The sequence below is a fragment of the Panthera leo genome, chromosome A2, assembly GCF_018350215.1.
Source record: "Panthera leo isolate Ple1 chromosome A2, P.leo_Ple1_pat1.1, whole genome shotgun sequence".
NCBI classification, from domain to species: Eukaryota; Metazoa; Chordata; class Mammalia; order Carnivora; family Felidae; genus Panthera; species Panthera leo.
In genome coordinates this window covers 59,140,291-59,165,787 of record NC_056680.1, presented here as the reverse complement: position 1 = coordinate 59,165,787, position 25,497 = coordinate 59,140,291, and the positions used below count along the sequence as shown (strand labels likewise).

Genomic DNA, 25,497 nt, shown 5'->3' with positions numbered 1-25,497 from the left:
ACGTTGCTTGCATTCGGAAGGTTCCCGTGCACGTGAAGGCAGATTGCGCCCATATAAAATATAGTCCCTTAATATGGTGGAGGGAAAGAGCATCAGTGTGGAACCAGGTTCCCTGGGTTCAGATGTCAGTTTCAGCACTGAATGCCCTCGCCATCCTGGGCCAGGTGTTCGCCTCCTCTGCACGGCAGTTTCCTCTCCGGTCTGATGACAGTGGCGACCTCGTGGGTTGTGGGATTCAGCGTCTTTAATGCTACACGGAAGTCGTGTGTGTGTGTGTGTGTGTGTGTGTGTGTGTGAGAGAGAGAGAGAGAGAGAGAGAGCTGTTATTAATTTTATGAGCCAGTAGGAAATCTTAAGTACCAGCATTAATACTCTACCAGCCCAGATGATAGAGTCCTGGAACCCAACTGGTGTACTGAATGTGAATATTAATCCGAGACCCCCCAGCCTCTACCCCCTGACCCCGTGGCTTGTTATTTGGGGGAACAAAGCCCCTGAGCTCACTTTGACAGTATGTGTGCTGAGCTCTGCATGAAGAGACACAGAACTGCACGTTTTTCCTTTTGGTCTCTACCCTCCATTCCAAGATCTGGGAGAGGAAGCTGGTCTCAGGGGAAAGACTGGACCCAGCAGGTTTAGGCACCAGACCTGTCGGTATCCCAGATTTGACTTGCAGTGAGGAGCTGGGTCTCCTTGAGGGAAGGGCCTTCCCACAAGATGGGCCAGGGAGGCGGAGGCCCAGCTGGGTCTCTGCCAGGCTTCTAGGCTTGAAATACCACTCCTACACCACACTAGGGTCTTCTGGAACGGAGAGGGTTTAAGAGATGAGGCAGAGAGCCACATGGCTCTGCTGTCCTTTCCTTGGCTCCTGCTCTCTCCAAAGTCAGGACGTCTCTGGGCTTTCCTCTCCAGAAAGACCAGGGAAAGAGGATCCCGTGGCCCTTTGCCCTCTGCTTGTGCTCCAGAAGGTCTTACAGGGGCCCACCTTAACTTTCTCCCACTTGCTTCCCGCCTGGTGTGTAGACCTAGCTGATGAGGGTTTTTGGGGTGATAGTGGGGCCCATGCGGCCCGGAACCAAAGGCCAAGAAAGAATTCTTGAAGACGTCTTTGGTGCAAAAGGGTGATTTTCTTGAAGCACGGGGACATGACCTGTGGGCAGGAAGAGCTGCCCGGGGACCATGAGGAGACACTGGGGGAGGTAGAGGCCAGCGGAAGTTTCCAGTGAGATTTTCATGAGCTAAAGAAGACTCACAGGATACTGGAGGCCTAGCTAGTGTCAAGCTAAGGTTGTTTTTACCTCTAGCAAAGCAGTAGCATTAAGACAGCTCCTGGAGAAACTTACTCTGCCTGCCTCAAGTATCTGTCAATGGGCGGCGGCAGGTTATAAGGAAATTTAGTTCTGCCATTTCCTTCTGCCTTTGTTTCCCACATCGCTATGGAGGGGTAATGGAGACTTAGGTCCCGAAGGACTGTGATGCTCTATCAGTTAACCATTTGTTTTTCCCCTTTCCTTTGTTCATGGGCCGCCTGGGCAGGGGGTGGGGGGGGCGGGGAATGTTTGCAGCCTATCAGCTTGCCTTATGCTCCCTCATCGTAGCTACTATCTAAACTGGATCCTGGGGACTTAGAGCACCCCAAATAGAGATCATGCTGCCCTGTTTTTCTCTCCCCATCCCTTTGCAGTTCCTGGCCCAATAGGTCTTTCATTATTAGGTGCAGCTGGGTGAAACTTCCTGGGCAGGGCTGTCCAGAGTCTCACTCCAGGTGAAAAGAGTACTACGGCAGGAGAGGCTCAGGCCAGACTCAGGAAAGGACTTCCCACCTGGCCCGATCTCCAGCAGTGGAGAGTGTGATATATCCACAGAGCCTCCTCTCCTGTTGCTAGAGACGGAGCCCAGTCTCCCAGAGTCCCCGTAACAACCCGGGCCTCACAGCAGAGCAGGTGCCTGGAGAGGTATCCTGGCCGGTCTGGGTCTCTCTCACCCTGCCCACCCCACCCCTCTCCTCTCTTTGCAGAAAAGAAGATGGAATCTGATAACCTGAACAACTACATCAACCAGAAGCGCCAGATGTTCCGTATCCAGGTTGGCCCAGCTGTGCTGGCGGGGGGGGGGGGGGCCCGGGCGGGGGGCTGTCCCAGTGAGGGGTGTGACTCCCACTCTGGTGGCCCTCAGTACGCCCTGGACATGAAGCAGCAGGAGATCCAGCGGCTGGAGCTGCTGGTGACCAAGGAGGAGGCAGAGCTGGAGCGGGCAGAAAGGTCCCTGGAGAATGACGCCGCCCTGTTCGAGGAGTTCCTCCGGGAGAATGATCGGAGCTCGGTGCAGGCCCTGAAAGCGTGAGCCCACACAGAGGGCCCCCCAGTGCTCATGGGCCCTGAGCATCTGCGCCCACGCTAGCCTGCAGCCCGCCTGCCCCCCATCCCCTGCCCCCACCACCTGACCCTGGCAGCTCCCCGCACCCACCGCCCCGCCCCAGGGCAGTGTATATGCCCCCTTTAACAGTTTTGCGACTGGCCCCCTGCCCCCATCCCATCCCCACCTCCAGGGCTGAGAAGGAGACCAAAGCAAAGGTGGAGAAGATCTTGGAAATCCGGGACCTGACCACCCAGATCATGAACATCAAAAGGTGAGCGCGGAGGGCAAGCCACTGAGGTTGGCCTGCCGCAACTTCCCTCTGTCATTCGCCCCCAGCCAAAAGAAGCCCCCACGCAGGGCAGACCTCGTGGCTTTGCCTCTCAAACCTAAGTGGTTCAGGGACTCAAAGCCCTGCGGGACGCAGCTGCACATTTTACAGAGGAGGTGACAGGGGCCAAGAGAGATCCAGTGACTTTCCCAAGGCCACAGCACCAGGAGGCAGGCTCACTTGGAGACCAGGGTCCCCGGGGTCAGCTGCAAGTCCAAAGTCACAGAGGGTTATACCTGTGGAGGTGTGACCCACGTAGGTCCCCAGCAGGCCGGTGTCCTCTCCCAGGCACACCTGTCCCCAGGAGAGCCAGGAGCACTCTGGGCTTACCCAGGCTGCAGAGGCAGTTCCCTCTGGAGGGGTCTCCCCACGAGGAGGAAGCTGACCTCCCCTCCCCCTCCCCAATCCAGCGAGATCTCCAAATTTGAAGACACTTTGCAGCATTACAAGGCCTACAAGGACTTCCTGTACAAGCTGTCGCCCAAGGAGTGGTTGGAAGAGAGGGAGGAGAAGCGTTTGGCTCTCAAAAAGGCCAAGGAGGTCACTGAGCCCCCCATAGAGAACACTTTACACTCCACGATCCGGGACAAAGGTAACAGGAAAGAAGGTAGTTCCCTGGGTCCACCCAGACCCCGTACCCTGCTGGCAGCGGCCTTGGAGGTGTCCAGGCCACAGGCTGGGCCCCTTCAGTGCCTGTAAAGCCCCAGCCAGGGGCAGCAGCTGCCCCTTAGGGCCCACACATTCCCTCAGGGAAGACAGGGCCATCTCTAACTCAGACCCAAGGGGCTTTCCTCCCTTGTAGGTCTTTCTGAAACTGCGGGGGCCCTAAAACTGTGTGAGGGCCCTGAAACTGTGGGGGCCCTTTCTGAAACTGTTGGGAGGGCCCCAGGGAACCCTGTGCCCTCAAGCAGTATTGCTGAAGGCCTTGCTCCAGTGGAAGCCATCCGAAACCCCTCCCTTGTTTCCTGTAGGACCAGGGACCAAGGGCAAGACAGGCTCCAGAGGTACGTGGCTGGCGCAAGCTGGAGGGGCCCTGCCCCAGGCTGGGGCATGTGAAAACCATCCCTCTTTTTCCTCCAGAGGGGCAGGGCCCAAAGAAGTCCTGGAAGTTCCTGCAGGTGGCGCAGCTGGGGCAGATCCCGTCCAGCACCCTGAACCTCCAGCATAGAAGCCAGGCCAGTGTGTATAGTGGGCTGAACGCCAAAGGGTGAGTGGGTCTGGGGTAGGGCAAGGAGGCTGGGGTAGTGGCTGGGGCCCTCTGGGGACTGCTCCCAAGTGGCTCCAGGCCAGGGGTGCCTAGGACAAGCCCAGCCTCTCCGGGAAGGGTGAGACCGTGACGAGGGGGCTGTTCCCAGCTTGAAGGGTGTATAGTCTGACTTAAGCCCCAAGATCGAGATGTTTTCTAAACCGTTTTATTTCTGTCCGATTTGGTAACCTTCTGTCTGGGGTGGCCCACTTGGGTGCTAAAACGAGACAGTCAAATATAAACGGATGCAGGCAGGCAAGTGGGTGCAGGGAGTGTCAGAGCCTTTTAAGAGAAGCCAGAGTCTGGGTTTTTACATAAAATGCTCTCTGGGCCTGGCTCGTCTCTGCTGCATGCCTGCGTGATCGTGCGCAGAAGCAGGCGTTGTTGGCAGTCGCCGCCTAGTGCCCCACCGCACGAAGCCCCACTCTCCAGGTCCTCTACGATTGGTGGCCTTTTGTGTTGTTCCCAATTCTTGGCTATTTTGATTAGAGCTGCTGCAAACATTCCGGTACTTTTATGTTGGAGCACTCTTTGCATGAGTATTTTTGTTGGAAACAAGAGTGGGAGTGCTGGTTCACGAGGTGAGTAGATGCTTAGCTTTAGCGGCTTCTGCCAAAGACCTGCCATGGCTGCTACGTTATACGCTCCAGCCAACAGGCAAGAGAGTTCCGGCTGCCCTGCCACGTCCTGTTCAGATCCGGCTATCGTAGGTCCCTTCCATTCTCGGTATTCTGGCATGGTTAGTTCATAATAGAGTGTCTTGGGATGCCTGGCTGGTTCAGTCGGTTGAGCATCTGACTCTTGATCTGGACTTAGGTCGTGATCTCACAGTCTGGGGATTGAGTCCGCACCTACCGTGCGGAAACTGCTTGGGATTCTCTGTCTCCCTCTTTCTCTGCCTCTCCCCTGTGCTCTCTCTCGGCCTCTCTCTCTCAAAATAAATAAACGTTTAAAAAATAAGAGTGTCTTGACAAACAGATCAGGAGATGAGGCCACTGAAATGGTAGTTTTTTTGTTTTTTTATTTTATTTTATTTTTTTAAATTTACATCCAAACTAACATATGGTGCAACAATGATTTCAGGAGTAGATCCCTTAGTGCCCCTTACCCATTTAGTCCATCCCTCCTCCCACACCCCCTCCAGTAACCCTCAGTTTGTTCTCCGTATTTATGAGTCTCTTATGTTTTGTCCCCTTCCCTGTTTTTATATTATTTTTGCTTCCTTTCCCTTATGTTCATCTGTTTTGTCCCTCAAAGTCCTTATATGAGTGAAGTCCTATGATTTTTGTCTTTCTCTGACTAATTTCGCTTAGCATAATACCCTCCAGTTCCATCCACGTAGTTGCAGATGGCGAGATTTCATTCTTTTGGATTGCCGAGTGATACTCCATTGTAGATATATACCACATCTTCTTTATCCATTCATCTGTTGATGGACATTTGGGCTCTTTCCATACTTTGGCTCTTGTTGATAGTGCTGCTGTAAACATTGGGGTGCATGTGCCCCTTCAAAACAGCACACCTGTACCCCATGGATAAATACCTAGTAGTGCCATTGCTGGGTCGTAGGGTAGTTCTATTTTTCATTTTTTGAGGAACCTCCATACTGCATTGCCAGAAATGGTAGTTTTTAAATGCAATACCACCTCACACCTGTCAGAATGGCTAACATGAACAACTCGGGCAACAACACATGTTGGCGAGGATGCGGAGAAAGAGGAACCCTTTTGCACTGCTGGTGGGAATGCAAACTGGTGCAGCCACTCTGGAAAACAGTATGGAGGTGGCCCCGGGGGCTCAGCCTCCCCACCCCTCTCCTTTGTATCTTCTCTCATCCCTTAGGTGTACCAGCCTCTGTCCTTCCTCCTCTACGACAGCCTGACAGCCCTCTCCTGTGCTTCCGTCCCCTACCTGCTCCTGAGGGCCAAGCCCCTATGCAGATGACCCCCCCTTACATGTTTGCTCTCACTACGCAACCTCCCATGTCCCCCAGCTGATGCTTCTCAGGCAGGAAGGGGACCTGAGTGCTACCGGTTTCCAAGCTCACTTTCATCTTGATGTGTCACGGTCCTGCCTTGTGAAGAAGACTGGCCACCGTTAGTGGGCCAGGCACATGCCTCGGGTTCACTTTTATCCCTGCAACCCTGGCCAGTGGGAGCTATTGTTTACAGTTTGGTGTTGAACAGATGCTCCGGGGGGTTTAGCTCTGCATGCTTCCTCTACTGGGACTGCCCTCAGCCCTGGAGCTCCCACCATCCAGGCCCCTTGTTGGGGCAGTCCCTCAGACTAGAGGTCTAGGATCACACTATTCTGGGTCCCTCCATCTATTAGCCGTGTGACCAGGGTCACTGAGTACAGTTGAGCAGGTTGTGGGCTGCAGAAGGCACTCAGCTGAGAGGGCAAGTGGGAGCTAAAGTCCAGCCTACCCCCCAGACTACATCCATCTGGAGGCAGATTCTCAGGCACCTTATGGGCCAGCAGTGCCCTGCAGGTGACATGGGGCAGGTGGCTAGTTCTCAAAGCCCCATGTTCCTCATTCGCCAGAGGGACATCAATGTATTTGGTGTGAGGTACAGGCCTGGTGAGTGATTTGGTTGTTCCTGTGGCCCTTCCTCTGAGAAGCCCTCCAGGGTTCCCCCTCAGGGCTCCCACAGAGCCCTGCACTTATCACCTCCCCATGTCAGGTGGGTCAGAGCCTGGAGTCACATGAGCCTCAGCCCAGGTTCCTAGGGGTGGAGCCCAGGCTCCTCGGGCTAGAAGCCTGCCCCACCTGCTTCTCAGCCAGCAGAACCTGCACATTGAAGGCAGGGGTCCAGGCCGAAGCAGGCCAGGAGGGGCAATGAGAGCAGGTTTGGAAGTCATTTGGGGTTGGGTCCCATCCAGCAGGACCTTCCAGGGCCCACGCTGAGTGTTCAAAGCCCACGATTTTTCCAGTACCCCCGAGGGTCTGGGAGAGCCCCCGCCCCTGTGGGGTGCTCAGGGTCCATCAGAGGTGCTGCGAGTGTCACAGGATAGCCCAGTGGGACCATCAAGGACAAGTGCCAAGGCCATATCTAGATAGGGGAGGTGGGCAGAAAAGGCCCTGAAGGTGGCTCCTCGAAGGTAGGGGTGCCTGGGTGGTTCAGTGGGTTAAGCATCCGACCTAGGCTCAGGTCATGATTTCACAGCTCATGAGTGTTAGCCCTGCATCAGGTTCTGTGCTGACAGCTCAGAGGCTGGATTCTGTGTCTCTATCTCTGTCCCTACTCTGCTCGCTCTCTCTCTCTCTCTCTCTCTCAAAAGTAAACATTAAAGGGGCGCCTGGGTGGCTCAGTGGGTTGGGCGTCCGACTTCGGCTCAGGTCATGATCTCGTGGTCCATGAGTTTGAGCCCTGCGTCGGGCTCTGGGCTGACAGCTTAGAGCCTGGAGCCTGTTTCAGATTCTGTGTTTCCCTCTCTCTTTGACCTTCCCCCATTCATGCTCTGTCTCTGTCTCAAAAATGAATAAACGTAAAAAAAGAATAAAATAAAATTTTAAAAAATAATAATAAATAAATAAACATTAAAAAAAAAAGAAGAAGAAGAATGGTCAATGAGGGGCAACCCTAGCAGTGGCAGTGGGTGCAAAGGCCCTGAGGTAGGTCAGCACCCGGAGAGACAGAAAGAGGGCGGGTAATGCAGGAGCAGGGGAACTTCAGGAGTAGAAGGAGGCGAGGGGGGCAGCAGGGGCCCTGGGCAGCAGGTTCCAGGGAGGGGGCTGAGTTTTATTCTGTCTGAAGTGACATGCACTAACTGAATTTGAAACAGTCCCCTGACTGCTGAGTGACCATTGTGGGGCCAAGAGGAGGGCTAGTGCCCCTGCCTGGTCAGCTGGCAGGGTGAAGGAGGGGACGAGGACATAGGGAGCAGGGAGGTGCCCTGGTGACTCCAGGCGGCTTCACCGCTGGGGCGGGAGAAGATGACCACCATCTCTGTGCACCAGGTCACTGCTGTCCTGACCCTGCATCTCTCTGCAGGTCAGACTCTACCACCACTATGACTGAGGACTCAGGCAGCGACGGGGAGGTCAGTGGCCACGCTCCGGGTGGGGCTGCGAAATCCGGTCCCCCTGCACCGACCGGCCAGCCCACACGCATGGCTCTGGTTGCAGGAGCTGGACCTATACTTCACGGAGCCCCAGCAGCTCCTGGACATCTTCACGAAGCTAGAGGAGCAGAACCTGTCGCTCATCCAGAACACGCAGGAGATGGAGGAGACCCTGGAGGATCTGAACTGCACCCTGAAAAACACCCAGATCCGCATGTAGGTCTCCTGCTGGGGCCAACTGGGCAGGGCAGGGGAAGCTTCCGGCCTTGGCTGTCATCCTGGGACCCTGGGATGCCACTAGGAATTGGGCTATGGCAGCCCCCCACCTTCCCCATCCAGGGCCCTGGCCCTGCCCTAGCTTTAGTTTTCTGGAAAGCTCCACAGGAAGCCTGATTCTGGGGAGAGGGCATGTCCTTTTGGGCAGAGGGGCTGGGGGGTGGGAAGAGGTCAGGTGGGTGGAGCCACATGGGGCTGGTCCCCTCCCTTGGAGCAGCCTGCAAGTCAGAGGGAGGCTTCAAGGAAGGACACCCCCCCGCCCCCCCTCCCCCGTCCAGGTGCATTCTGCTGACGCCAGGCCCAGCAGGGCTGGGCTGTATCAGGCCTGTCAGAAGTGAGGAATCATCCCTTCATACCCAAACACTGACCGAGCACCCGTTCTGGGTCAGGCCCAGGTCTAGGCTCTCCAAGGATAAGGCCAGGCCCTGCCTCATGGAACTGACATTTGACAGAGACAGGCAGACGGGCTCATGGATTGGACGTGGAGATACTGACATGTGCAAGAGGAACACAGACAATGATATGAAAGGGAGGCTGAAGTAGGGGTGGTGGCAGATAGGAGGGGGACAGGGGAGGCTCCTGGGGAAAGTGTCACTTGAACCAGGCTCTTCCTGAGCGATGGGAAGCTGCACAGAGATCTGGTGGTAGAGGGTTCTGGGCAGAGGGAAAGCAGGTGCAAAGAAGTAAGGAAGAAGCCCACCCAAGACTCGGATGCCCCACATTAGCCATGTTCTTGAGTATCCATGTTTTGTTGGCCCGTGTTCTGCCGCGGAGAATCTCCTGCAGGTGCTGTGAAACTACTGGTTCTCAGGCGAGATTGTGTTTCCCAAAAAGCTGAGGGTAGCAGAGACAGAGGGGGAGATGAGCTGGGGAGACGCAGGCAGCCTCCCGGTTTCCAGGAACCTGGCGAGAGGACACACACACATGCATGCATAGCAGAATCCCAGAGATGCTGTCCCCTCACTGGTCTGTAGCCTGCTCAGCCATCCCTGAGTACCAACACTTTATTTCCAGAAAAGTCATAGCCTGTAGACATTAACTTCCATGAATCCAGCCCCCTCTCTCTGAGAAATATATATTTTTAAAATATATGCAGCTCACTTGCATGAGCACTCTCTCTCTCTCTCAAAACTAAACATTAAAAAAAAAATTTTAAGTAATAAAAAAATAAAAATATATGCCACAAATAAACAATCTGAATAGGCCTATCTATTAAGGAAATTGAATCAACAATTAATAACCTGTAAAACAGAAAGCAGCAGACCCAGATGGGTGTACTGGAAAATTCTACCAAACATTTAAGGAAAAAAATTTTACCAATTCTCTACCATCTCTTCCAGTTGATGGAAACAGGGAATACTTTCTTTTTCTTTTTCTTTTTTAAATTTTTTTAAAATGTTTATTTATTATTTTTGAGAGACAGAGCATGAGCAGGGGAGGGATAGAGAGAGAGGGAGACACAGAATCTGAAGCAGGCTCCAGGCTCCAAGCTGTCAGCACAGAGCCCAACATGGGGCTCAAACTCACAAAGTGTGAGATCATGACCTGAGCCGAAGTTGGATACTTAACCGACTGAGCCACCCAGGCATCCCAACAGGGAATACTAACTCATTCTGTAAGACCAGAATTAACTCAATTCCAAAACCAGGCAAAGACATTAGAAGAAAAGACTACCACAGACCAGTATTTGTCATGAACACAGATGTAAAAATCCTCAACAAAATATTAGCAAATTGAATTGAACAATGTATAAGAAGAATTATAGATCATGACCACATGGGATTTTTCCCAGGTACGCAAGGCTGTTTCAACATTTGAAAATCAATTAGTGTAATCCAACACATCAACAAGCTAAAGAGGAAAAATCACATGATTATATCAATAGATGCAGAAAAAGCACTTGATAAAAATCTAACACAAATTCATAGTAAAAGCTCTCAATAAACTAGGAATAGAGGAGGACTTCCTGAACTTGATAAAAGGATATCTACAAAAACCCTACTGCTAACTTACACTTGAAGCCTTCTTGCTAAGATCAGGAATAAAGCAAGGATGTCTTCTCACCATTCGTTTCCAACATCTTACTGGGAGTCCCAGCTAATGCAATAAGACAAGAAAAGGAAATAGAGGTACAGGTTTCCCCTGCTATCAGAGTAGAACGTCCCTATAAAACCTTTCATAAGCCAAAATAGTGTAAAGCAAAGGAGAAATTACCATTAATTTATATGGAAAATTTTCTTTGTGTTCCCAGATGTGAAAAATAATCTCTCCTGGGCTTTTCCGATACCTTAGGACACCTCTCGCTAATAGATGCATGAAAAAGAGGGAAAGCACAGATGTGCAAAGACACGGTTCAAAGCTGTGGCGGCTTGACGCTGCGATGCTGAATGTAGTTCCCAGGGAAGGAGCTTGGCAGGGCCAGTCTCGCTGCCTCCAGAATGGCTCACTGCACAACAGACACTGAACACTATTGTCACTTCTTGCTTTTTTTCATAAAAGTGAAAATCCTCTGCCATTTTCTTTCAGTTAGCAAAAACAGGTACTAATGCAGGTCTTTCCTTTCACTGAAAAGGAGAGTGACCTAATATGAAGCTTAAATGTATTTAGGGAATGCCTAAATACAGATGGGGAAGAAAGAAATAAAACTTTGTTGGCACATGACATGATCATCTACGTAGAAAATCTCAAAGTATCAACAAAAAACTCCTAGATTGGTAAGCCATTCTAGCAACGTTACAGAATACAAGGCCCCTATAAAAAACTTCATTTCCTATGTACTAGCAATAAACAAGTGGAATTTGAGATTGAAAACACAATAATACCATTTTCATCAGCACCCTCAAAAAAGAAATGCTTACAAATCTAACAAAACATGCACAAGATGTATAAGAGGAAAAATATAAAAATCTGATGATGGATCAAAGAATTAAATGCTTCACCTTTATAGGTAAGAAGGTTCAATACTGTCAAGATACCAGTTCCTCCCAACTTGATCTATAGATTTAACACAGTCCCAGTCAAAAGGCCAGCAAGTTATTTTGTCAATATCGACAAACTGATTCTAAAGTTTACACAGAGAGGCAAAAGCCCCAGAATAGCTAACACATTTTTAAAGGAGAAGAAAAAAGTTGGAGGACTCACACTGCCCGAGTTCAAGGCTTACTGTAAAGCTACAGTAATCAAGACCTGTGCTACTGGCAAATAATTCAGTGGAACAGAATAGAGTAGCTCAGAAACAAACCCATCCAAATCTGTCAGCCGATCTCTGACAAAGGAGCAGAGGCAATACGGTGGAACAAAGATACTTTGCAACAAGTGGTGCTGGGACGACCAGACGTCCACATGCAAAAAATGAATCTAGGCATGGACTTGACACCGTTAATAAAAAACTAACTTAAAATGGATCGTTGACCTAAGTGTAAAATGTAAAACCATAAAACTCCCAGAAGGTAACATAGGAGCAAATCTAGATGATCTTGGGTATGGTGGTTTTTCAATACAATACCAAAGTGACAATCCATGAAAGAAAGAATTGATAAGCTGGATTTCATTGACATTAAAATTTCTGCTTTATGAAAGGCAATGTCAAGAGAACTGAGAAGACCAGCCATAGGCTGGGAGAAAATATTTGTGAAATACATATCTGATAAACATCTCCAAACTATACAAAGAACTCTTAAAGTTTAACAATAAGAAAACAAACGGGGTGCCTGGGTGGCTCACTTGGTTGGGGATCTGACTTCGGCTCAGGTCATGGTCTCATGGTTCGTGAGTTTGAGCCCCGCATCGGGCTCTGTGCTGACAGCTCAGAGCCTGGAACCTGCTTCACATTCTGTGTCTCCTTCTCTCTCTGCCCCTCTGCCACTTGTGCTCTCTCTCCCTGTCAAAAATAAATAAACATTAAAAACAAAAGAAGAAGAAAATGAACAACCTGGTTTAAAAATGGGCCAAACACCTGAACAACACTTCATCATCAAGAAGATATAGAGAAGGCAAATAAACATATGAAAAGATGTTCGACATCAGGATGTCTTAAGGAATTGCAACTTAAAACAAGATACTGCAATATACACCTACTAAAATGGACAAAATCTAAAAGACTGACAGCACCAAACGCTGGTGAGGATGCGGAGCAATGGGAATTCCCTTGGTCGTTGGAGGGAATGCAAAATGGCGCAGCCACCTTAGAAGACAGTCTGGCAGTTCCTTACAAAGCTAAACGATCCAGCAGTCTCACTCCTTGGTATTTACCCAAAGGAGTCAAAAACTTATGTCCACACAAAACCCACATGTGGTCGTTTATGGCAGCTTTATTCATAATTGCCAAAACTTGGAAGCAACTGAGATGCCCTTCAGTAAGTAAACAGATAAACAAACTCAGTACACCCAGATAGCATATCGTTCAGTGCTGAAAAGAAATGAGCTACGAAGCCACGAAAAAACATGGAGGAACCTTAAAAGCATACGTATTATTAAGTGAAAGAAGCCAGTCTGAAAGGTGACGACTGAGTGATCCCAGCTATAGGACATCCCGGAAAAGGATAACTATGGAGATGATAAAAGGACCAGGGGTTGCCAGGGGTTGGGGGGCGGGGGGAGGGATGAGTGAGTGGAGCACAGAGGATTTTTAGGGCAATGAAACAAGTCTGTGTGACACCATGATTACATGTCCTTATACATTTGTCTAAATCCATGGACTGTACAACACTAAGAGTGAACCCCCATGGAAACTGTGGACTTCGGGTGATAATGACGTGTCAGTGTGGGTTTACCGATTGTAACAAATGTATGTCGGCGGCAGTGGGGGAGGCAGGTGGAAGGAGAGGATATTTGGGAACTCTACCTTCTGTTCATTTTGCTTTTAAAGACAAAGTCTCTACTAAAACATATATACAGGGGCACCTAGGTGGCTCAGTCAGTTAAGCGTCCGACTTCAGCTCAGGTCATGATCTCACGGTTCGTGAGTTCAAGCCCCACATCGGGCTCTGTGCTGACAGCTCGGAGCCTGAAGCCTGCTTCAGAGTCTGTGTGTCCCTCTTCTCTCTGTCCCTCCCCTGCTCGCGCTCTCTCTCTCAAACATAAAATAAACATTAAAAATTTTTGTTTCGGGGCTCCTGGGTGGCTCAGTCGGTTGAGCATCCAACTTCAGCTCAGGTCATGATCTCGCGGTCTGTGAGTTTGAGCCCCGTGTCGGGCTCTGTGCTGACAGCTCAGAGCCTGGAGCCTGTTTCAGATTCTGTGTCTCCCCCTCTCTGCCCCTTCCTCGCCATGCTCTGTCTCTGTCTCTCAAAAATGAATAAATGTTAAAAAAAGTTTTTTTTAAATTTTCGTTTCAAATATATACAACAGTAAACGAAGAGTCTGTTCCAACACTGGAAGGAAGAGCCGCCGTGTTAGAGAAAATGTCCAAAAAAAAAAAAAAAATCCCAGAATTCCTCACTGCAAAGTTCTTCGTGATAGGCAGGAACTAGAAACAGCACACATGCCCACAGCAGGGAAGTGGACAAACCATTACTGCTGCTGTAGCAAAGGACTGCACACTATATTCCCTCACAGAGAGAGGCCAGAGTTCCAAAGTGGGCCTCACTGGGCCACCATCAAGGCATCGGCAGGACTTTGTTCCTCTCTGGAGGCTGAAAGGGAGATCCTTTTGTTACCTTTTCTAGCTTCCGGAGGCCACCTGGGCCACTTCCATTTTCAAACCAGCAACTCCAGCCGAGGCTTCTCACGCCGTGTCACCCCTGACCCTCGTTCCTGCCTCCTCCTTCCATTTCTGAGGACCCTTGTGATGACCCTGGGCCCGCCTGGGCAATCCAAGATCATCTCCCCAGCTCCAGGTTTGCTAGTTTGCAACCTTAACTCTATGTGCAGCCTTGGTTCTTCCTTGCCAAGTCATCTACTATATCCACAGTTTCCTGGGATTAGGCATGGACACGTAAGGGGGTCCATACACACCATAGAAATCTATTCAGCAAGAAGAAAAGAACAAAGTATTAACACAAGGTGGCAACAACGTGGATGAACCTCACAAACATTATGCTGAGGAAAAGAAGCCAGGCGCCAAAGATGACCTACTATATTATTCATTTGAAGTGCCAGAACCAGGTATTGGTTAACGGTTGCTGCGTAAAAAACCATCCCAAAACTTGGCTTACTATAACACATATATTATTTCGCCCTTTCTGTGGGTTGGGAATCTGGCCAGTTGGGCTGACTCCTCTGCTGTGGGGCCTCTCACGGATTGCTGTCCAGGTGGTAGCTGGGCTGTGGCCATCCCACGACTGCACTTGGGGAAAGAGCCACTTCCAAACTCACCCATGTGGCTGTTGGCAGGACTGGATTCCTTGCTGGCTGGAGGCCAAAGGACACTCTCCGTCTCTTGCCACATGAGGTCTCTGAAAAGGCAGCTTGTTTCTTCAAAGTGCGCGAGCTGAAAAGCCACCAGAGAGTCTGCAAGCAAGATGGAAGTCACGATCTTATGTAACCTAATCTCAGAAGTCACATCCTGTCCCACATTGAATTGGTTAGAAGCAAGCCACTGGGGCCAGCCCACATTCAAGGCTGTGGGTAACTTTGAGAAGACAGGTGTCACTAAGGTCCATCTCATAAGGGAAAAAAATGAATGGCGACATCAGCCCATTGGATGCCCGTGGCTAGGGAAGGGGAGGGAGTTGATACAAAGGGACATGAGGAAACTTTTGGGGTGATGAAAAGGTTCTATGTCCTGATTATGCTGGTCCTTACATAGGTGTTTAAATTTGTCAAATCTCATCAGTTGGCACATAAAATGGGTGCATTTTCTGATAAGTAAATTAAACCTCAATAACAATATTTTTGGCAAACATAGGATTTTTTTAATGTTTATTTATTTTTGGGAGACAGATCATGACATGAGCAGGAGAGGGGCAGAGAGGGAGAGGAAGACACAAAATCCGAAGCAGGCTCCAGGCTCTGAGCTGTCAGCACAGAGCCTGACATAGGGCTTGAACCCATGAACTGTGAGATCATGACCTGAGCTGAAGTCGGACACTTAACCAACTAAGCCACCCAGGCGCCCCAGACTTTTTTTTTTTAATGTAGGACCTTTTAAGGCTGTCTTTATCACTCACCTGTCTACATTGACTAGGTACATAAGGGCTGTAGGACGAGCCATCTCCTGACTCCTTGGTTGAGAGAACAGCATCATTCATTCTTGGCCAGGGGGACTGGGGTGAGGTGGGCAAGGCACCCAGAACATAACATTTTAGGGAGGTGCATGTGTGACCCCAAAGGTGAGCACTTCCTTGAATTTTGTGTACTGTGTCCCAGCCCCATTTTCTGCCTGCCTTGCTGCGATTTGTTTGAGATGCTCACTCTACAGTCCCTCCAGTGAGGGCCAAGAGGAGCCCAGCCCCAGAAAACGGACCCTCGGACGCAGAAGGGAGCACAAACACCCCGGGACAGCCTGAGGAAAGCTGCAGAGCCTGATCACCAGCGTGAGCTCCTCACTTCCAGCAGCCAGACAGCACAGAGGTGATGGGACCCAGGAGAAGAAGGCAAGCAGAGCCACTCAAGTGAGAGGAAGCCCAACCCCCCCTGGTTTCAAGAAAAGAGAAACGAAGCCAGAATCCCTTCCTGGAAACCATGCAAACCTTCCTCTTGGAGAAACCAGCCCAACCAGGAGGTCAGAAAATAAGCAGGAAGGAACCCAGAAGAACCCCCAGACACCTAAAAGCTGCAGTGAGCCAGAGGTGGGGGTGAGGGTCAGCCTTGCAGCAGCCGGAACCGCCACGGCGAGGCCAGCAACATACAAGGCACCGCAAGCTTCAGAAAGCACTTGCCAGCGCTGACCTCTGGCTGAGGCAAGACCATGTGTGGGCTGAGTCTTAGCAGTCTTGCTAGGCACCTGCCACCATGGCTGCCCCTCAGACATGGAAGTGAGACCCCACGGCCCAGGGGAAGACCAGCCTGCACCTTTGCCTCTTGCCCAGGCTCCATCTGGACACACAAAGTGGCACAACTCATCTGAAGTCCTTGGTGCTGGACTTGCCCTGACCTGGAGCCTGAAGGACAAGCGAACAGGAAAATGTCACCAGAAACACGAGAAAATGCATTCATTAAGGGGATGAGTTTGAGACATGCAAGTAAATGTAGATTCTGCAGACATCAAGAAGCAGAGAGGCACGCCTGGGTGCAAGCAAGGATTAAGGGATTAAGACCACAATAAGGACTGGATGCAGCCAGCACATGAGTCGGCAAGGGGGACAACATTAAGCTGGGGACAGCTCCCAGAACTCCGTAGGAAAGGACACGGAGACGAAGCGACAGGACCCCAGGGAGATGGCGCGACAGGACCCCAGGGAGACGGCGCGCCAGGGTCGCGTGGAACGAATTCAGGAGATGGCCACACATGGAAGGGAGGAGCAAAAGTCAGCGCGGTGACGGATGAAAACTACCTGTACTGGAAGGCCAGGTGAACGTGCAGGGAGAGGCACCCACACTGCACACCCTCCCGCAGGGTTGAAGAGTGAGCAGAAGGCGCGACACCAAGGCAGACAAGGAAAACAAACGAAACATCAGGTACCCTATAAAGGAACCAAAACAAAGTGCGTGTTGCCTGTTTCTCCCAAGCTCCTAAATGCCAGCCAGGGTCTAGGAGAGCATTGCTTTTGAGTTCGGTAGGGTGAAAGGGGTCTCTATTTCATTCTGTTTCCTTTTTCAATGTGGTCAAGTCCACATAACATCAAATTTATGTACCTTTACGTAGTGCAGCCATCCCCACCGTCCACCCCCGCTCCCCAGCTCTTTTCATCTTGTAGAACTGTTAACCAATAACTTGTTAACCAATAACTCTCCATTCTCCTGCCCCTCAGCCCCTGGCAAGCCACTGTGCTGTCAAAAATGTTTTGACTATTCCAAGTACCTCATATAAGTGGGATCATACAATATTTGACTTTTCGTAACTGGCTTACTTCACTTAATGTCCTCAAGGTTGATCCATTTTCCTTCCTTTTCAAGGTTGTATATAATATTCCACATTTTGTATAATGGACCACAATCTGTTTATTATCCATCCATCCATCCATCCATCATACACACTTGGGTTGCTTCTACATTTTTAGCTATTGCAAACAGTGCTGCCGTGAACACGGGTATACGAATGTTTCTTCAAGACTGTTTTTAATTCCTTTGGGCATATACCCAAAAGTGGAATTGCTGGAACATACAGTATTTCTTTTTCCTGTATTGCCTCTAGCAGGTAGGAGTAGTGAAATGCCTTTCACTACTTCTACAGTGCTTTTTTATTTAAATTCAAGTTAGCTAACATACAGTGTAGTCTTGGCTTCAGGAGTAGAACCCAGGGATTCATCTCTTACATCTGACACCCAGTGCTCATCCTGAAGAGTGCCCTCCTTAATGCCCATCACCCATTTAAGCCACCCCCCACCTGCCTTTGCCCTAGCAACCCTCAGTTTGTTCTCTGTATTTAAGAATCTCTTGTGGTTTGCCCCTGTTTTTACCTTATTTTTCCTCCCCTTCCCCCTATGCCCATCTGTTGTGTTTCTCAAATTCCACATGAGTGAAATCATATGTGTCTTCCTCTTACTGACTTATTTCAACTAGCATAATACCCTCTAGTTCCATTCCACATTGTTACAAAGGGCAAGATTTCATTCTTTTTGATGGCAGAGTAATACCACATCTTCTTTATCCATTCACCCATCAATGGACATTTGGGCTCTTTCCATACTTTGGCTATTGATGATGGCCCTGCTATAAACATTGGGATGCATGTGCCCCTTTGAAACAGCACATACCTAGTAGTGCAATTGCTGGGCTGTAGGGTAGTTCTATTTTTAATTTTTTGAGGACCCTCCATACTGTTTTCCAGAGTGGCTGCACCAGTTTGCATTCCCACCAGCAGTGCAAAAGAGATCCTCTCTTTCTGCATTCATGCCAACATCTGTTGTTGCCTGAGTTGTTAATGTTAGCCATTCAGACAGGTGTGAGGAGTTCTCTCACTGTGGTTTTGAATTGTATTTCCCTGATGATGAGCGATGTTGAGCATTTTTTCATGTGTCGGTTGGCCATCTGGATGTCTTCTTTGGAGAAGTGTCTATTCATGTCTTCTCCCCATTTCTTCACTGGATTATTTGATTTTTGGGTATTGAGTTTGGTACGTTCTTTATAGATTTTGGATGCTAACCCTTTATCTGATATGTCATTTGCAAGTATCTTCATTCATTCCGTTTGTTGCCTTTTAGTTTTGTTGATTGTTTCCTTTGCAGTGCAGAAGCTTCTTATTTTGATGAGGTCCCAATAGTTCATTTTTGCTTTTGTTTTCCTTGCCTCCAGAGACATGAATAAGAACTTGCTGCAGCCGAACTCAAAGAGGTTGCTGCCTGTTTTCTCCTCTAGGATTTTGATGACTTCCTGTCTTACATTTAGGTCTTTTGTCCATTTTGAATTTATTTTTGTGGTATATAGTATTTCTATCTTTAACTTTGGGATGCTATTTTATTGTAAATGGGACTGCTTTTGTTTTCCTTTTCAGATTTTTAATTATTTGTGTATACAACTGCAACTGATTCTGCTACTTCACTAAATTATTTAATTCTAACAGCTTTGTTGTGGAGTCTTTAGGGTTTTCTATCATCTGCATCTGTTACATCATCTGCATCATCTGATTTACATCATCTTCAAACAGATGATTTTATTTCTTCTTTTCCAACTTGGATGCTTTTTCTTTCTTTTTCTTAGTTGCTCTGGCTAGAACTTCCAGTACTATGTGGAATAGAAGTGGCGAATGCAGGCATCCTTACCATGCTTATTGATCTTAGAGGAACAGCTTTCAGTCTTTCACCACTGAGTATGATGTTTGCTGTGGGCTTTTCATATATGGCTTTTATTATATGGAGGTAGTTTCCATTTTCCTATTTTGCTGTTTTTTAGTGTTTGGTTAAATCCTTTTTCTGCACCAGCTGAGATGATCATGTGGTCTTTTTCCTTCATTCTGTTAATGTGGTATATTATCCTGATTCCTAGCATTCTAGGAGTAAGTCTCACTTGTGTTGTGTAATCCTTGTCAAATTTGGCTGAATTCTGTATGCTAATATTTTAAATTTTGTGCATGAATGTTCATAAGAGATGTTGGTCTATAGTTTCTTTTCTTGTCAGTGCCCTTGACCAGCTTTGGTATCATGTTTATGCTGCTCTCATAAAATAAATTCAGAGGTGTTCCCTCTTCTTCAACTTTTGGGAAAATTTCAAAAGGATTGGTATTAGATTTTTGATTACTGATTCAATCTCCTTACTAGTTATAGGCCTATTCAGATTGTCTGTTTCTACATGATTTAGTCTTGATAGATTTTGTGTTTCTAGGAATTTGTCTATTTCATCGGTTGTCCAGTTTGGAGGCACACGGCTATTCATGGTACTGATCCTTCTTATTTCTGTAGGATCAGTAGTGATGTTCCCACTTTCATTTCTCATTTTAGTAACTTCAGTCTTTTTTTCCTTAGTCCATCTAAGTTAAGGGTTTGTCAGTTTTTTTTATCTTTTTGAAAAACTGTTTTTCTATTCTTTATTTTGTTTTTCTCCTTTCTTTTTTTTTTATATTAATTCCTTCCTTTTGCCGGCTTCAGGTTGAATTTGTTCTCCTTTTTCTAGAAGTTCCTTAAGTTGTAAAGTTAGATTGTTGGCCTGAGAGCTTTCTCTTTTTTTAATGTAAGTTTTATAGTCATAAATTCTCCCCCTTAGCACCATACATTGTGCTGTTTCCCATAAGTTTTGCCCTGTTGTGTTACCAGATGTCTTCATCTCTATTTTTTTTTTTTTTTGGCTAATTTCCTTATGATTTCTTTTTTTTCTTAATGTTTATTTTTTATTTTTGAGAGAGACAGAGCATGAGTTGGGGAGGGGAAGAGAGAGAGGGAGACACAGAATCTGAAGCAGGTTCCAGGCTCTAAGCTGTCAGCACAGAGCCCAACACGGAGCTCGAACTCATGAACCACGAGATCATGATCTGAGCCAAAGCCAGATGCTTAACCGACTGAGCCACCCAGGCACCCCTATGATTTCTTCTTTGATCCACTGGTTGTTTACAAAAGTGTTCTTTAATTTCCACAACTTTGTGAAATTTTCCAGTTTTGCTTTCGTTAACAATTTCTAACTTCATCTGATTTTTAACAGAAAAGATACTTTGTATGATATCTATCTTTTTATATCTATTGAAACTGAATTTGTGGCCCTAATATTTGGGACATCCTGAAAAATACCCCATTTGCACTTGACAGTGTATGTTGTTTTGCTGGGTAGAGTTTTCTGTGTATGTCTGTTACATCTAGTTGGTATATTGCAATGTTTAAGTCCTCTGTTCCTTATCTTCTGTCTGCTTGTTCTTCCACTATTGCAAGGGGGATATTGGTCTCCAACCATTCTAGTTCTCCCTGTCAGTTTTTGTTTTATATGTTTTGATAGTCTGTCATTAGGCATGTAAATGTTTATAATTGTTATATTTTCTTGGTGTAGTGGACATTTATTAATATATAATGCCTTCTTTGTCTCTTTTAAACTTTTCTGGTTTAAAGTATGTCTGATATTAGTATTGCTACTCTCATTCTCTGTTTTGGTTACTATTTGCAGGGAATATCTTTTCCTGCCCTTTCACTTTCAACCAGTTTGTGTCTTTGGAACTCAAGTGAGTCTCTTATAGACAACATATAGTTGAATCATGTGTTCTCCATTCTGCCAGTCTCAGTCTTTTGATTAGAGAGTTTAATCCATTTACATTTAAAGTAATTGATGAAATGGTGGTACTTCTGTCATTGTACCTTTTGTTTACTATATGCCTTATAGGTTTTTCCCCCATCTCCTGCAATACTGTTTTATTTGTGTTTAGTTGATTGTTTGTAGTGAAATGTTTAAATGCCTTTCTCACTTCCTTTTTATATATTCTATAGGTATTTTCTTTGTGGTTACCACAGGGATTACATTTAATAACCTAAATTTGAATCTCTACCACCATAACTTCAGTGACATACAAAACCTCTGCTCCTTTACAGTTCCATCTTCATCCTTTTTGCTGCTGAAGTCACAAACTTACATCTCTATACATCCTGTGCTCTAAAACATAAACTAAAAATTCTTTAAAATGCAGGAGTCTCTTAAATTATGTAGAAAACAGGATTCAGAGTTACACTCCAAACAGTTATAGTAATGCTACCTTTATACTAATAATTATGTTTTCTTTAAATGTATTAGTCTCTTAGATCATTTGGAAATCAAAGAGTACAGTTTCAAACCAGTGTTAACTTATACTGGCTTCTAGGGGCCCCTGGGTTGCTCAGTCAGTTGAGCATCTGACTCTTGATTTTGGTTCAGGTCATGATTTTAAGGTTCTGGGATTGAGCCCTGTACTGAGCTCTGCACTGAGCATGGAGCCTACTTGGAATTCTCTCTCTCCCACTGTGGCCCTCTCCCCCACCCTCTCTAAATAAATAAATAAATAAATAAATAAATAAATAAATAAATAAATAAAATTTATACTGGCTTTTAAAACTGCCCACATTTATGGGGCACCTGGTTCAGTTGGTTAAGTGTCTGACCTCGGCTCAGGTCATGATCTCATGGTTTATGAGTTCGAGCCCCACGTTGGTCTCTGTGCTGACAGCTTGGAGCCTGGAGCCTGCTTCAGATTCTGTGTCTCCCTCTCTTTCTGCCTCTCCCCGACTCATATTCTGTCTCTCAAGAATAAGTAAAACATTAAAAAAATTGTTTTAATTGCCCACATTTTACCTTTATTGGGACCTTTATTCTGTCATACAACTTTAAGTTAATGTCTGATTTCATTTCACCATGCAGGACTCCCCTGGGCATTTCTGGCAGGGCAGGTCTACTGGTCACAAACTCCTTCACTTTTGTTTTTCTGGGAATGTCTTAACTTTACCCTCACTTTTAAAGGGCAGTTTTTCCAGATACAGAATTCTTGGTTAACACTTGGTTTTTTTCCTCTGAGCACTTTGAATATATTAGGTCTTCTGACCTCCAAAGTTTCTAATGAGAAACTTCTGATAATCTTATTGAAGATCTTCTGTATGTGATGATTGCTTCTCTCTTGCAGCTTTCAAAATCCTCTGGCTTTGGCTTTTAATCATCCCATAACAGTTTGATTATAACAATCTCTCAGGGGGCGCCCAAGTGACTCAGTCGGCTAAGCATCCAACTTTGGCTCAGGTCATGTTCTCATGATGGGTGAGTTCGAGCCCCACATTGGGCTCTGTGCTGACAGCTCAGAGCCTGGAGCCTACTTGGATTCTGTGTCTCCCTCTCTCTCTGCCCCTCCCCTACTCACTCTCTGTCTCAAAAATAAATAACAAATTAAAATAATAATAATCTCTCAGTGTGGGGCTCTCTGATTTCCTCTTATTGGAGTCCCTTAGGCTTTTTCGATGTCTTTCATGTCTTTCATCCAATTTTAGAGTTTTCATCCATCATTTCTTCAAATCCTCTCCTCCCCCTTTTCTCTTCTCCTCCTGGGACGTCCATGATGCATATATTAGTTCTCTTGATGGTATCCCACTAATTCCTTAGGCTCTGTTTGCTTTTTCCAATCTTTTTCTTCCTGTTCCCCAGCCTTGATAGTTTCCATTGTCCGATCTTCAAGATCACAGATTCTTCTCCCTGCTCAGAGCAGCCTTTGAATCCCTCTAGTGAATATTTCGTTTCAGTTACTTATCAGGTCCAGAATTTTTTTCTTTTTAGGTTTCCTATCTCTTTATTGATACTTTCATTTTATTTGCACATCATCTTCTTGACTTTCTCTATATCTTCTTTTAGATCTTTGAGCATCTTTTTTTGACAGTTGTTTTGAAGTCTTTGTGGTATGTCTAACATCAGGGATTTGGGAGGAAATTTTCTGTTTTTTTTCCTTACTGAATGGGCCATACTTTTTGTTGCCTTGATTTTGTTGTTGGGACACTGAACACTTGAATCTAATAACGTGGTAACTCTGGAAATCAGATTTTCTCCTTACTCCATGGTGTAACATTTTTGTTTATTTGAATGTTGTAGGCGGTCTGTGTTGAGAATCACCCTGAGGTGTAAACCTACTGAGACTTTCCCTTGGCATGCATGGTCACTGTCTAATTTTCCCCATATATGCTGTTGTTTGTACATGTCCTTGGTCTTTAATGTCTGGCTCTCCAAAGGGGAAAAGGCAAAAAAAAAAAAAATAGAGGGAGGAAAAAGAGCACTGGTCCTTTAAATCCCCTGGAAGTCAAGTGGACTTGTGACAATGAGGGAATGTTAAAACAGTGGCTGCCTGCCCATTTGCCTGTACCTCTGTGGTCAGAAGCACCAATCGGGGATCAGGGCAGAGATCCCCCGTTATTTTGGAGAACAGGGCCCTTAAAAAAAGGCTCACTCTAATTCCCAAGGCTGTGCTAGACTAAAATTAACTACAATTACCATCCAAGCCTTCCCCTGGAAGTTGCAAGCTTTAGTAGACTCCAGAGTTCCAAAATGGCTTTATCAGATTCTGCCAGTGCGATCGCTGTCCAGTGGGGACACAGATTCCTGATGGTCCTACTCTGCCATCTTTCTCTATTTCAAAGTATTTTATTTTTTTCTTTTTGCCGCTATTTCTGCAGGAATATGGTAACTTTCTCTTTTGAATGATCCTTATTCATATTTGGTGATGTTTGCTTTTTTCTTTTTTTAATACCAGTGGAGTGAACTTTCTAGCTATATGTCCCCAGGTATCTATGAAGGGATCGTCTTTCTTGCTATCTTTCAAAAAACTTTTTATAACTTCTGCAGTTCGGCCCAATACCACTAAGGAAATCTCATACAGGGGCACCTGGGTGGCTCAACCGGCTGAGCGTCTGACTCTTGATCTCGGCTCAGGTCATGATCTCACAGTTCATGAGTTTGAGCCCCACATCAGGCTCTGTGCTGGCAGCACAGAGCCTGTAGGGGATCCTCTGTCTCCCTCTCTCTCTCTCTGCCCCTCCCCTGCTCAGCCTCTCTCTCTAAATAAATTTAAAGAAGGAAAAAGAAAATCTTGTACATATAAATGTACAAAAATGGAGAGACTAGTATCATGAGTCCCCAAGGGCCCATCACCAGCTTCAATACTGATCACCTCATAGCCGATCTCCTTTTCCCTAGACCCCACTGACTTCTCCGCCTCCCATATTATTCCAAATTCCAGGCACGTATCATTTCATCTGTAAGTACTCCAGTAGAGCTCCCTCAAAAGATATGGGCTCTTTATCGTAACCACAGTACCATCGTCACATCTAAAAAAACAAAAACAAAACAGTAATCCTTAATACTGAATATCCATGATCCATAAATGATTGGAGTTTTTAAACTGTTGGTTTGAATTAGAATCCAAATAAGATCGTACTCTGCAGTTGGTTGTGTCGTTAAATCCCTTTTGATGCATAGGTTCCCTCTCCATCTTGTTGTCCCCCTGCAGTTCAGTTGTTGAAGAAACCAGGTCACTCTTCCAACAGTGAAGTGCTCTTTAGACTCTGGAATGGCTCCTAAAATCAGCACTTCTGACAAACACTCAAGTGACGTGCACACTGGTCTGAGGCCCGCTGCTGAGCAGTGGGTCCCTTATGCCTCTGCATTCCTGTCAATTGGTGGGATTTCACCGAGAAAATCCTGGCCCAACAGTGTTACATTTCAAGAGAACTATTTGGGAAAAGGTATCTTTTTATGCCAGTTACCCTGATAAGAAATAGAACAACGAAAACCCTACCACCACGTCCGCAGACCAAAGGCAAAATGGCACTGTACCAGCTGTAGGATCACACTTAGCAGTTAAGGCAATGACGGTGAAGGAAGTATTTAAGAAAAAAAAAAAAGGTTAAAACTGAATGCAGTCACATGTCCTTTGGGAGGAGTACCACTGACCCCAAATGCACTCGTCCCTACGATGGGCACTCTGGGTTGGAGGGAAATTGGGCCTGACACCCAGGAGGCGCTTTATGCTGTCATCCCAGGTGACCTGCATGAGCCCCACCAGCACCTGGGTGGGTGGGTGGGGATGAGCTGCATGTGGTCTCTCTGGCCACCCACCAGCTGGTCCATCTGGCCTGACCAGCTCAACCGCCCTCACACTCACAAGCTCCTGGCCTCGGCACTCAACCCCATAGCCAGGGGAGTGTAGCCTGCACCCCTGTGCTGGTGCATGTGACAGGCCGTGGGACCCGCAGCAGGCAAAGGGCCAGCA

General features: G+C 47.1%; 1 protein-coding gene across 8 annotated transcripts in view; it reads left to right on the top strand.

The window, feature by feature from the left end:
• Positions 1 to 25,497, top strand: part of CFAP100 (cilia and flagella associated protein 100) — a 52,048-nt gene that overhangs the window by 21,503 nt on the left and 5,048 nt on the right. For 6 of the 8 annotated variants that reach the window (XM_042912750.1, XM_042912775.1, XM_042912756.1 and 3 more), the window contains 8 exons: positions 2,018 to 2,085; positions 2,176 to 2,339; positions 2,549 to 2,629; positions 3,097 to 3,278; positions 3,658 to 3,690; positions 3,767 to 3,893; positions 7,928 to 7,976; positions 8,062 to 8,213. In XM_042912750.1, the coding sequence (XP_042768684.1) occupies positions 2,018 to 2,085; positions 2,176 to 2,339; positions 2,549 to 2,629; positions 3,097 to 3,278; positions 3,658 to 3,690; positions 3,767 to 3,893; positions 7,928 to 7,976; positions 8,062 to 8,213 (856 nt within the window). Of the gene's footprint in view, positions 1 to 2,017; positions 2,086 to 2,175; positions 2,340 to 2,548; positions 2,630 to 3,096; positions 3,279 to 3,657; positions 3,691 to 3,766; positions 3,894 to 7,927; positions 7,977 to 8,061; positions 8,214 to 8,551; positions 9,387 to 25,497 lie in introns of those variants that run through there. The other 2 variants (XM_042912809.1, XM_042912783.1) reach the window with 2 other exon arrangements.